The sequence below is a fragment of the Scomber japonicus genome, chromosome 18, assembly GCF_027409825.1.
Source record: "Scomber japonicus isolate fScoJap1 chromosome 18, fScoJap1.pri, whole genome shotgun sequence".
NCBI classification, from domain to species: Eukaryota; Metazoa; Chordata; class Actinopteri; order Scombriformes; family Scombridae; genus Scomber; species Scomber japonicus.
The window spans coordinates 18099353-18112677 of NC_070595.1; the positions used below are offsets into that span (position 1 = coordinate 18099353).

General features: G+C 39.7%; 1 protein-coding gene across 2 annotated transcripts; it reads left to right on the forward strand.

The window, feature by feature from the left end:
• The first annotated feature begins 7500 nt into the window (after positions 1–7500).
• On the forward strand, positions 7501–13310 carry tmem98 (transmembrane protein 98). Of its 2 annotated transcripts, none has more exons than XM_053338436.1 (7): positions 7501–7616; positions 10385–10623; positions 11234–11365; positions 11502–11535; positions 11616–11731; positions 11815–11874; positions 12360–13310. In XM_053338436.1, the coding sequence occupies exons 2-7, from the start codon at positions 10493–10495 to the stop codon at positions 12559–12561; spliced, it is 675 nt and encodes a 224-aa protein (XP_053194411.1). In that variant the 5' UTR covers positions 7501–7616; positions 10385–10492; the 3' UTR covers positions 12562–13310. The 2 variants fall into 2 exon arrangements, with proteins under 2 accessions (XP_053194411.1, XP_053194410.1); XM_053338435.1 differs by lacking the exon at positions 7501–7616 and adding an exon at positions 9313–9365.
• Positions 13311–13325: the final 15 nt, after the last annotated feature.

Sequence of the window (13325 nt, forward strand, 5' to 3'; positions counted from 1 at the left end):
TGCATTATCAGCTAACACAATGAGGTAAAGGTTGTGTTTTAGAAAAATAGAAAAAAATATATATCACATTTCTATATCCTCACACCTGGGTTATTATAATGGCTCATGCTATAGCTTAGCTTCAGACTGTGCAGAACTCGGCAGCCATGTTTCAGACTGAACTCACTTCTCCCATCACCCCAGTTTTAGCCTGTTTGCACTGGTTACAGATTTCTAGAAGACAATTATTTTGAAATCCTACTCTCTGACTTTCAAGGCTTTACATGCATGGCCAGGTGCCTGAGGACGTCAGTGAACTTTTAAATCCTAACTGTCCAAAAAGGCCTCTTAGGTCAGCTGGGTGCCTGTTAGCTGTTTCTGGGTTCAGGTTAAGGTCAAAGGCTAATCAAGCTTTTACACCCTGTTTTAACATCTATCATTATAGACTTGCCTTGTTATCAGACTATTAAACTTTTCCTTTTACATAATACATCTCTGTTGTGTTCCTGCCAGAGTATAGTTTATATATCTTTTATGTTATTTTGCTGTTTGTTTTATGTTATCTCTCTCTGGAAAGCATGAAATTCAATGTTCAAGAAAAACATGTGCCACATGTGAGAACATACTGCCTTTCTTGCGTTAGTGAAAGATGACTAATTACGATTCTTTGCTCACAATGACGGGAGCCTTTTGTGACAAAAATCACCTTGAACAAGATGTTTTGTTTTGTTCTTGTTTCACCACTAAAGAAGACAGGAAGATGCACTGCGAGCACACAGGTGCTTACAATACATTTACACTTCCAACATGGACCTAAAGCAAAGTATGTCATAGTATTTTTAACCATGTGGCTGCATTCATAGCAACATCAACCAGTTGGTCAGTTCCACACTTTGGTCCAGAGAGAAAAATATTGTCAGCATTTGTGTTCTACTGTGTAATGAGCAGTGTGTAATGATCTTTAAAGCCTCATGGGGGACTGAACATAAGCATGCCACCAAAATGATTTCAAGGTAACGCATAATGAGGAAACTGCACTCCCCTCTGATCACAGGGCAAGCTTTTAGATGACATTCTCAACCCAACATACAAACAAGTCAGAATAAAGAAGCAGTGGCAAAAGTCAGTATACTCAGAAGTAAAGAAATCAAATTTAACAAATTAGAAAAAGGGAAAGACATTCAAACTATGTAGAAAGTTATTTCTTGTGTTAAAACAATGTACAGATTTTGCACTCCTCCTGCACACTAAATGTTTGTATACATTTGAATTCTAATGATTTGATCAAAATGTGGACAAACTGTCACTAAACTGAGTCATATAGACAGATGACAAACCAATTGTTTTGTATTGTAAACATGTTTGAGATTTAAGATGACTGTACAACTAAAAGAACTATAAACTAACCCACACCTCCCAGCACACATACTAGGATGCAGTACTAGCCTACATCATCCTGTAATCTCCAGCAAAAGCAACAAAAGAAAAACGTTTTCTGTTTTTCTCTGTTTGCTTGCCAAGAAAGGGATTTCAGCAGGCCTGAAGAGACTACGACGGGAAAAATAAAGAAGCAGAGCTGTTTGGCTAAAAGCCTGCTGGATTCTCTGATTCTCAAGGACATTTTTATGTCCTATACTCCGCTGAGTCCTCCACCCTTTATCTGAGCCCACCCCGCCCAACCCCATTGTATCACTCTCAGTCGCAGAGAGCTTCCCGCAATTCCAGCTCAGCTGCTTATAAAATAGGAAGCCATGTAAGCCTGTGGAGCTGCAGGGATTGGAGATCCCTGGGGTAAAGCTGGGAACATTCAGAAAAACTCTAGTTTTGCTTTTGGACTTTTTTGTTAAGCTCCATTCTGAGAGTCAAGAGATTTTTAAGTCGCTCTTCACAGAAAATAAGCTTTTTAAAAAGTTGAGAACCTTGTGTGCAGTACAGGTCTTATAAAACAGGATCATTAAAAAGGAAACCATATCATAAGTAGCACTTAGAACAGGAAATATTCTGAGTGTATTCAAAGGCTGATCTATTCAGAAACATAATGAAATATGCCAGTGACTCAGTGCAACCAGTTTACGTCATGAACTCAAACACACTGAAATATATTATCATACAAAACAATTCTGTGTGCTTTATTGTTGCCAACTGCAGAGAAACTCACAATGAACAGATCATTGAATCTGTTCATGTTCTCAGAAGGAAAAGAGCCCTTTTATCCATAGCCGTCAGATATATGCAGTGATGTCATCGCCTCCCCTATCCTCTTCCTGTAGGTAAAGCTTTGCAATGTATTGTTCTGTCAAGGTCAAATTAAAAGTTTGTCAATGGATGGTTTCTTCGTTTATGTCTTCTTCTTCTTCTTCTATGTTGTTACTTCTTTAATCTCACACTCAATGATCTTTTCGCTTCTGCTCTCAAGTTTTTATACTGCCAGTGTCAAATAGTTTCAGGGTACGGTCAGGCTAAATGTAGCAAATTAGGTAGAACCGATGCCTCTCATTAATTTTCAGAAACTGCAAATCTCTTGAGAGCATCACAGGCTTTTTAATAGATCCCTTGGTGGCCCGGCAGCTACCAACTGAAAGGAAAATGTGAAGTCACTATGGGTTCCTTTGTTAATTTTTGTGATCATTTATCTATTTCAAGAACAGTTAAATCTGAATTTTTCAACTTGGGGGGAATTTTAGGCCCCAGTTGGTTGTGCATTAACAAATTCTGGGAGTAAATAAAAATTAAGTTTAGGAGCACTATGACAGATTTGGGATTTGGAGGCACTATAGCAAAGTTTTAGGGGCATTATACCAAATTCAGAGATCCTGGGTACCCGGACTGGATCCAGTCTTAGATACATAGATCTTTATTGTCATTGTATGATACAACGAAATTTCAGTTCGAGCAATCTCTTTCAGATAGCAGCATAGGATCAAATAAATTAAAATATGAATACGCATAAGGTAACACATTCACACAAGCACATCTTGCACATACACATACTCTCAGTAATAAATAACTAAAAACAGAGACCATCTCATACAAACTGACCTGAGGAACTAAATGTAACTGACTGTAAAGCTGGACTAACTTTATGGTGTCACAGCACTCATCAGCTGCAAATAAACCTCTTTGTAAAGCTCTCTTTGTACTGACAACGGTTAGACTGACAAACCTCAACCCACTTTCTACACTGCACATAGAATTTAAATGAGACATTTACTGGGTTTCTAATAACACCACAACATGTTTGTTTGTATCCATGTAAGCTCATTCAAGCTGAATGCAGCTACATAAAAAATCAATGTAAGGTTAACCTCAAGGTGTGGTTTAAAAGTGCACATGTAAAACACAAAGTGAGCAGGGGAGTGCTTGGTATGCACATGGTACAGTAGCACTCAGACCTCTTCAGGTAGTGGTGCAGTGTCTGAGTTTAGGTGTAAAACAAACCAAACTCAGAACAAACAGGTTCACAAAGTAAAGAACACTTTCCTTTCACAGCGGTTTGTTCTTTTATCTTACCTTTTGCCTCAGACTGCATCTTTCAGAGTAAAGCCTCCTTACCAACATTTCTGAGTTCTCTCTGTGCTTCTCCTGCTTTTCTGATACAGATGGTGCTGTCATGGTTTGCCCCCGGCTTCAAAGTGCTGATAAAACAAAGAAAAACAAAAGAGCTTTTTTTTTAAATCTTGGAAGCATTACCACCCCCACAAAGCACATAAAATGGGCATAGACACAATACAATAGGGGAGGGGGGTTTATGGACTTCAAGAACAATTCTCCTTGCAGACTGGCCAGTAATATTTTCCAATATGAATTTGAAACTATTTCTCCATCTTTATTTTCAAGCGCACATATTCTCACTATTTTCCAGTCTCAGCCATGATGAAGCAAAGCCTTACCTCATGCATTAAAATATGAGGGAGGGAATAAAGCTAACCAAGGCAAACAAAAAACTTACATTACTTTAATATATAGCGGTTGTTGAGGGCACTGAATTTAATCAGAGACCTAATCATAAAAACGATGTGAAATAACAAAGCAAGAAATTGCCCAAACTGATTGATTTGCTAGCGTAATGGCCACACCTGCCAGAGAGGCTGGGGGAAATATATTTGTATGTCCTGCCACTCTGTCAACAACAGGCATCAAATACAAAGACTGTTGTCAAGCTTTGACAGTGAAGAATGTTTCCTGACTGTTTCTGATTAAGAGACAGCAAGTAATAGATAAATCATCAGAGTGCTGCTCTATATCCCCGGCTTCTCAAAGGCCACCCTCAGCCATCTGTTTGACGAAAGTCTCCCCCCTTCACACATACACACATTAAATGCTCCTCCCTGTCGTTGCCTGCAGAGCTGCACGGGGCCACAGATGTCATGAAAGGCCACAGGGACTGTAAACAACCCACATCCTCACTCCTCATCAATCAGTCAAAGGCAGACAGTCTAAGCACCTGTGATGAGCCTCCATTCTGATGACTATAAGAAAAAGCATAAACCCTGAGTAATGTCAATTTCTGTGTAGGGTTTGAGAACTAAATCAAACGGGGGTGGTCTCTCTCCTTCATCGCGAATCGATCCATGCTGGGAGGAGCATGCCTGAGTTGGTATAATGACAAATAAAACAAAGAGGCACTGCAAAGAAACGTCATTTACTACCTATTGTCGACTGCGGGGCTCAGCAGCTGGCACACCAGTTTGTCTATCACAGATTCAGGGGAGACACCAGGTGGCAATTTCTGTTGCGATACAATCCATTGACTCTGATTATCGACGGCAGCCAAACCTGCGTACAAACTAATGGCAGACTAATGGCTGCTTCTGTAAACATAAGAAGTATATATCCTCCTCCTGAAGTAACATCAAATATTCAAGATGTAATTTTTTTTTTAAACTCTAGGAACAGAAATCCAGCAACACTTCTGGGTTAGTTTGCGTTCGACTTCTCTTTTGATTTGCAGTGTGCTTGCTCCTATTGCTTTATCGTGATGAAACCGTTTCACATAAACAGTGTACTCTGGATAAAGCAAAGACATTCCTTTGAGGCCCCTGTACTCCAGTCAGCCACCTACGCAGCATCAAGGACAGTTAAGAGTTCAATTACTGTTTGGCAGGTATGCTCTCAGGAGGAATCGACTGTTAACAGCTGATTAGCTCTGCCGCTTGTTCAATATAGCTACTGGATAACACCCGCCCGCTTGTTAACTGAAGCCACTGTGAAGCTATCTGGCTGATGATGAACAATAAGAGCTACATGGCTGAGTAGAGACCAGTATAGGGGATGTTGGAGCACATCATGAGAAGGATAACGAACTGTCCTCAAGCAAGGTGGATGAAAGAGTGAGTGTCTGTGTTTGTCTGCGGAGACGATTTATTTTTATGTTGGTCGCCCTACTGTGAAAGACTTTCTTCCTTTTCCTCAATCCCAAATTGTTTTTTTTAGGTGAGAGTTGGGTCCAATCTGCACTCTCAGTCTGGGATCCATTCTTGTGCTGAGAGAGACTTCAAAAAGATGTGAGCCCGTATCAGAACGCAGCATAGACACACCTAATGATGCACCGCTGTGATTGACAGGGTTGCTCAAACATTAACCAGCTTTCGTGGGCTCTGTGCTGATGTACTCTACTTTTATGCCGCTTTCTGGATTCAGCTGAAGAGGATATAATTATCTCTGCTGGTGGCATGAAGCTGCTCCAGTAAAGTGGAACACGCAGGGAAAGTGGATCTTAATGGGGCAATATGAGTTATACTGAATGAGCTAACAGAGAGTATACAGAGTTAAACGGTGGTCGTACCTTTATAATGTTGCTTTCTCTCAGTTCCTGTGCATGTTTGTGGTGGAAAGCAGCCCTCAGCGCCTAACCCATCCATTTGTTGATACTTCAAAGCTCTGCAAACATGAAGGAACATTATATTATCATAAGACTGATAGGACTTATTAGATCACCATTTATTTCCAAGCCAAATGGCATTTACATTTCTTCACATTTACCTCCTACCTGATGAAGTGTTTTTTTTTACTTTTCACATTTTAGAAGAAAAGGACTAAATATGATTTTATCCTTATTCGAAGAACATTCACAGTAGTCATCGAAACACGCTCACCTAAAGGTCCAGTAGTTCTTGTGGAGCTTTTTAAACATTATTATCAGCCATTCAGCCAATAACATATAAGAGTTTTTCCTCCCAGACTTTGCTACTTTCTCTCAGACACTGCAACTCTTTTTAATTCAATTTATTGTAAGTTAGTATTTTGTAAACCTGAGCAAAAGTCTCTTGTGAATCATGAATCGCTCGTTTCTGTTTAGCAGTTGAAGGACTTATTGTCAGTGTTGGCTTAAAAGTTTAGCATTTATCCTCTAACTTGGCAAGGCAACAAAAATCTCATCATCTCTCCTCAAGGTCCATTAAGTAACTGCACTGGGACTTTCAACAATATCATCATTCATCAATTGATGATTGAGCTTCAAAAACAGCTAATGATTTGACCTTCTTGTGTTAATTTCTGTTCCCCCAGTTCGACAATAAACTTTGAAACAAGGATAAATCCTAAAAGTTATATAAAAAGTTTGACCATTTGAGAATTTTGTATGAAACAATTGCTCAACTGAGCAAACTATGCAAATATGATTGGAAGTTCAGCAACAGCTTCTAATTGTTTGTTTATCAACTGTTGTTTCAAAAGTGAAAAATAAACTTGAATTGATTAAAAAGTTATATTTTCAAATAAACTATGACCGACCATAACTTCTGTGCCTCATTAGACTTTGCTGAAGTAATGAAAACACACATTTTTCCACAGCAGACATTTTGGTCGTAGCAGAAGAAGCACAGGTGTAACTAATTACATTAAAGATGGCTGCACTCGGTTTAGGTTTTTTTCCCTCCAGGGACCTAATTTAGTACATGCTTGCTTTCCGGGACACTTAAATCAAATGGGACCATCATTAATTAACACTACACCTGTGTTTTTTCTGCCATGACAAATCAAAATGTCCTCCCTGGCTGACACAGCTAAACGTTTATGAACAGGCTAATTTAGGCTATATGTAGTGCACATCTAAAACCATCAGTTTTTTTTGCACCAAAGTGATTTGTAGAGATATAAAAAAACAATAAAGTTATTCAAATTAAAATAAACAACGTAGCATGTACCGTCAAACACTGCAGCAGACGACACCTACAGCTTCAGAGCACCACGGAAACATTTAATATGGTCAAAATGGGCCTCACTTTTCCTCAAATGTGACTTCAACGCAGCAATATCAACTTTTGGCACGGCTCACTGTGCATTAATAACTGGTTAGCGTCCGCCACCTAGCGTTAAAAGTATCGCCTTGTGTTTCATATTGGTTGCACTGTAGCTTTTCCTCGTTAAAACCACGGCAGCGAGCAGCGTTACTACGCACACAGCTCCAACAGCCTAGTCTGGATATGCGCGCGGCCGACTCTGCCCACTCACACCGCCGGGAGCGCGCTAGGAAAGTTTTAGAAGAAAAGTTTTGATCATCAGTCATTTGCCCGTCAGCCCCGGCGCGTTCACGTACCAGGTTTGGAGATGTCGGTACCGTCTCCGCGCTCCTGGTGGCGGAGGGGAAAGTATTTTGTCTTCTAAAAGGAATCCAACTAAAAGCACAAAATGTTTGGGTGAGTAACTAGAAAAAAAGAGTGTTTCTTTTGGTCTATTAAAGCTATGAATGTTGTTGCAGTTTAAATGTAACATTAGAGATGTTTACCAGACTTTATAAAGCTGCATGTATTCGTGAAATACACCGAAATGGGAAAACTTTACCTTTAGCTATGTGTGCAAATGAGTTACTGTGTGTGTTTTTAGTAATATATCAAATGAGGAAAAATACTTAACATGGTGAAATATGATTTCACTTTACAGGTTTGATGTATGTTTCGTTTATCTGCGCTACATGGTTATTTATACATGGCAGGCATGAAGCTCAAGACTCCTCATTTTGATTTTGAGTTTTTGGGTGCCAGACCCAGCAGAGTTACACTATTCATGTGTTTTATAAATGCAAAGCACACACATACCACTTAAACAACAAAAGGGGATTATTTTAGTTTATTTAAATTGTTACTTTTTAAATGTTTTCTTATGGTTTATCCTATCTCAGAAACTATTCCTCGTGTTGTTTACAGTGGGGAAAGTAATCAGATCCTTTACTTGACATTAAAAGAAAGTAGTAATACCAACTAACCCTAACCCACTCACAGTTTTAATTTAACAAAGAAGTAGTATCAGGAAAACTGATTTAAAGTATAAAAAGTAAAAGCTTGTTATGCAGAATGCTTAGTTTCATAAAGCTATATGTTTCAGGACTGTCATTAGAAATGCATGTCCTTTATAAGCTGTTTCTTAGTCTTTTCTAGAGCAATGGATCATATCATGGTAGAAGATCATGTGTTTTTATATATGACTTTTCAATCATGTAACTATACCTGTAAATGCAATGGAGCAAAATATGCAACATTTTCTTCTTAAATATAGAAGAGCAGACTATTAAAGTAGCAGAAAATAAGAAGAAGTATGTCAGACTTGTACTTAGTTACTTTCCACAACTGTTTGTGTACATTATATACGACCATTTAATGGAGAACTTGCAGTAGGTTGGTTAGGCTTTAGGGGAACAGTTAGTGCGCCATAGAAGCAATTTAAGATTGTTTTTCCAATTTCCTTAAATTGGGTTTAAATGTGAAGAGCAAAACGTATTAGAAACCTGTGGTGTTTCTCCTAATCATCACAGATTGCACTATAAGGCACACTATGAAGATATATTTTTAATTGAACTGAATGACTTTCTGTACCCTAAAATACTTATGTGTTTCCTTTTGGCAGTGGGGTTTTAATATTTCAAGATAACACTAGCTTGTGAAAAGTAATGGAGTCAGAAAAGCTCTCAGGCAGGAGAAAGCTCTGTATGATACGGCTAGTGTAACTCAAATTAATCAGATTAAAGAATTATAGCATTCCAAGGCCGAATCTCACACGTTCATCCGCGGAAAAATGCAGGTTTAATGTTGTAATGCTGAAAGTTCAGCTTGCTTGTTGAAATTTGTGCTTCTACCAGTGGACAAAACTGTATCTCTGCTCTCTGCTTTAAAAAAAAATGTCATGCTTAATTACAAATCAATTATATACACCACCCAGAGAGTTTCCTTGTTCTCAATGATAGCCTCCCTCAAGAGAGTTTACAATCACTCACACATGATCACTCAGGTTGGGCAGGATGGGTTAATGAGTGACTAAACTGGGCAGAGGGCAGGTATACTTTACTCCTTTCAGAGAGAAAAAGAGAGAGACACTAAATGTGGGAATATGTCACCTGAAATAAACCGCAGATAATCCAAAAATACTTCCGCCTGGACTGAAAACATCAGATGGTAAGAGGTCAAAGTTTATGAGAGCTTTGTATTCAAGTTTTGTGGTTTGTTAGCATTTAGACTGTGTGTTTAGCTTGTCAGGATATCACCACATTTTACAGTCAGTTGTTAACTTCATAGCTGCTGGTTTAAGTGGAATAAAATCACTTGTTGTTTGTTGGTTTTCCAGACTGGTACTGGTACAGACCTTATCGCAAAGTGTTACCCCACTTAGCCTGAGGGGGCACAAAAAGGATAAGTAACTGTAAAATAATGATGATGTAATGAGGGACTAATTAGTACCAACTCAGTATTATGTATCTCTTTAATTGGGGGTACAGAAAAACATGAATACATTTTTGATTAGTAATGAATGAGTGCTTCTTAGCAGCTGGTTTAGAGTTAATCAGGAATGACTCATGAAGAAAATGGTCAGTATGATTGATTCACACATATTCATAAAATATTTATTACCTAGTGACTCCTTCATATGAGATCTTCCCGTCTGTTCTCGAGTAACTCATCACGTCGTCCTCCATTAGGAATTATTTGAGAAGTAAGAATTATTAGGTCGTTCCTGATTTGTTTCTGACTTGTTTCTCAATTAGCTAACAACTTTATGAAATTTGATGTGGAGTTACTGCCCGTTAATTAACGGTTTACCAGCAATTGGTTCCTCATTCGCCCCCTCCTAACCACTCAAAATTCCGTGTAGCTTATTGTAAATTGTTACCAGTCTCTGTTTACCAGAAACATTGTTCTCATTCAGCGTATGAATTACAAACAAAGGGCAAGCACACTCCAGCTTTGTATGTATTCAGATAAAGATCAGTTTTATGTGTGCGTTGAAGGTGTGCCACATTTAGAAACAGAGAAAATGGAGCTGATTGTATTCTCTACGCCAAGGATTCAGATGTACTTTGTGTTTCAACAGAACTTTATTTCAGAGCTATCCTAAAATAAGGTGATAATGTCATTCTTCTCCGGTTCGATGTTACACCAAATCAGACTGAAATCACCAATTATTCTCCCCTCCACAGATGAGCACCCATCCGTAATCGTGCTTGGACAATCAGCCTACCCTGATTGGACTCTCTTTTCCTCTCGACGAGTTGCTGCCTGCAGCCGCTGTGGGAGCCGGAGTCGCCATGGAGACAGTGGTGATCGTGGCCATTGGGGTGTTGGCCACCATTTTCCTGGCCTCCTTCATTGCCCTGGTGGTGGTGTGCAGACACCGCTACTGCCACCCGCACGACCTGCTGCACCACTTTGACTCAAAGTCAGTGAATCAGTACAAAACCTGTAAATCTGTAGCAGGCAGGAGTTTTCATTTCTGTGTTTCCTTCATAATCTAAAATTTGAAGGTCCATAAAAGTATTGAAATGACCAGATATGTGCAACATGTAGCCTAATATTCTGTCTCAGTTGGACTTCATTAACCTTAAAAATGTCTTATGCAAACCTGAAGCCTTTCCAGATATTACAAAGAAACTATTTCAAATAAGAACACTAGAAATAAACAAAGAAGTCAATGTAAAAAGGAAATTAAGTCATCACTGGCCATTTACGTCCATTATTATACATCCATAAGTTTGGTATTCAGTTGCCTTTTCAGCCCTTACTAAACAAATAATTCTCAGTTTAAATGAGAGATTTAAAAAAGTCCTTTAATTGAATTACATACGGTTGGCTGCTTCTTTTCTCAGCTCTCATTTGGAGGGAAAAGGTTGATCGACCCAACTGCTTTTATAATTTCATCTGCGAATGGAGTTTAATGTGGTGGCAACTTGTGATTCAATTTCAGATACAGAAAAATAATAATCAATAATCAATTTTAATTATTAGTCATTCAGCTTACCTTCCTCTGCCCTTCCTGTCTTGTCCTACAGACCTACGGTTGATCTGATCGGAGCCATGGAGACTCAGAGTGAGCCTTCGGAGCTGGAGCTGGACGATGTGGTTATCACCAACCCTCACATAGAGGCCATCTTGGAGAACGAGGACTGGATAGAAGACGCCTCGTACGTCTTAGCAGTAGCACTGAAAATTTGCATGACATCAACTACAAATACTGCCTGAAGTCATACCATAAAGAGAGATTTTGTAATCTAGTGTGGCAATGAAACTAATTCTGTTTTGTTTTTTGTTCTTAAACAGTGGTTTGGTCTCTCACTGCATCTCCATCCTAAAGGTAACTGAACTGTACTTGCCCTTGAAGTCAATTTATTAAAAGTGATGGACCGATACTAACACAGTTAATTCCACATTCAGATCTGCCACACTTTGACCGAAAAGTTGGTTGCCATGACAATGGGTTCGGGGGCAAAGGTCAAAGCACCAGCCAGCCTGAGCGACATCATCACCGTAGCCAAACGCATCAGCCCGAGGTAACGTATGCTATTCACTACTACTTCATGCAATTGACTCTGGTGAACCCGCCCCCTCACATCCTCATTGACCTGTCTCGCAGGGTGGACGACGTGGTCAGATCCATGTACCCCCCTCTGGATCCAATTCTCCTCGATGCCAGGTAATCACGTCCCTTTTTCCCATTACTTAAATGGGCTTTTTACATGACCGTGAAAGCATAATGCTAAAGACCTACTGCTCTGCTGATTGATTCGGCGTCTGAAGGAGCTGGAGAGGAGCGACCACATGACTTTGATTTATCCATAATTTAATAACCTTTGAGATTTACAGACATATGATAGGGACAGTGATGTAAATGCTCAAGTGTCACAGGCAATTGATGCTACCAAGAAAAACTTTCAAAAAGCTAAAAAAATTGAGTTTTTCATCATTCAATCAAATTGAATTTAAAGTTTATGCAATCCATCATGTGTCATGTTACTTCCATGCTCTTTCTGTGCCCGTTGCACCCTGCCATCAATCTGTTTGTGCTTACTTTAGAAAAAAGAGTTTTTTTTAAATAAGTGCTTTGTCTCTTTATCATCCAGCCGCAGCAGCAAGAAAGCTAGATTACTCAAACCCATTTGCTCTATTCTTCTCCCTCAGGGCCACTGCTCTCCTCCTTTCAGTTAGCCACCTGGTGCTGGTCACCCGCAACGCCTGTCACATGTCCGGCAGTATGGACTGGATCGACCAGTCGCTCCACGCGGCCGAAGATCATATGGTGGTTTTGCGTGAGGCAGCACTGGCCTCTGAACCGGAACGAAGCATGCCTGGAGCTGACATACAGAGAGAGCAGGCCATTTAGAGCAAGCTCAGACTCGGACTCAAACAAACAGCAGCAGGGTGTGAAAATGTGTCCGTTTTCTAAGCTTGAGCTACTTCTTTTCAAGGTTCTGTATTCAATTGATACTTAACAGGCACAGGTTTCTGCTTCTCCAACTCATCATCCAGTCACTTCTGAGCAGTAAATGGATGTGTTGATGCATCCGGGGACTGTATTTCTCATTTTCACATTACACATCAAGAAAAGGCCTTGAAATTTAATCTTGTCTGATTACAAAATCTGTGCATTCAATAGCTGTGTAGTAATAACTCTGAAGTAGATGTCACACATTAGATACAGGTGGTTTTAACAGTACAGGCCTTTTCGGGTTGGTCTGTTTAAGGTGTAAGCTGCCTGCAAGCGAAAAAAGATCTTTGGAAATTTCTTCTTTGAGTGCACCATCACCCAGCGGTGGGCCTAAATCCAATCTCACCAGCACTCCACAGTCACATGGAGGCTTAGTCAGCTAATCCATTCTGAGGAAAATAACACCCAGTTAGCCAGCGAGTCCAAAGAGGCTCCAACTCAATGGACCAATGGGAGAATAACCTGACTTATTTACAATTTGTGGGGGTCAGCGTGACTTGGGGTTGTTTAAAAGCCTCCCTCAGTAACTCTTATACTGTTTGAAATCACCGGTCTGTGAGATTTTAGTGCAGCTCTAGAGAACAACAACTGTAGTTTCAGCACATCAGCAGTAAAGTTAACATTTTCCAGCTGAGTACTCCCTTTGTGTCCCATTTGTG

Bases quoted from the DNA above. Each gene is read 5' to 3' on its own strand.
- tmem98 (XM_053338436.1), top strand. From the start codon at position 10,493: ATGGAGACAGTGGTGATCGTGGCCATTGGGGTGTTGGCCACCATTTTC. The intron at 11,366-11,501 runs GTACGTCTTAGC...GTTCTTAAACAG, and splicing joins GACTGGATAGAAGACGCCTC to TGGTTTGGTCTCTCACTGCA. The intron at 11,732-11,814 runs GTAACGTATGCT...CCTGTCTCGCAG, and splicing joins GCCAAACGCATCAGCCCGAG to GGTGGACGACGTGGTCAGAT.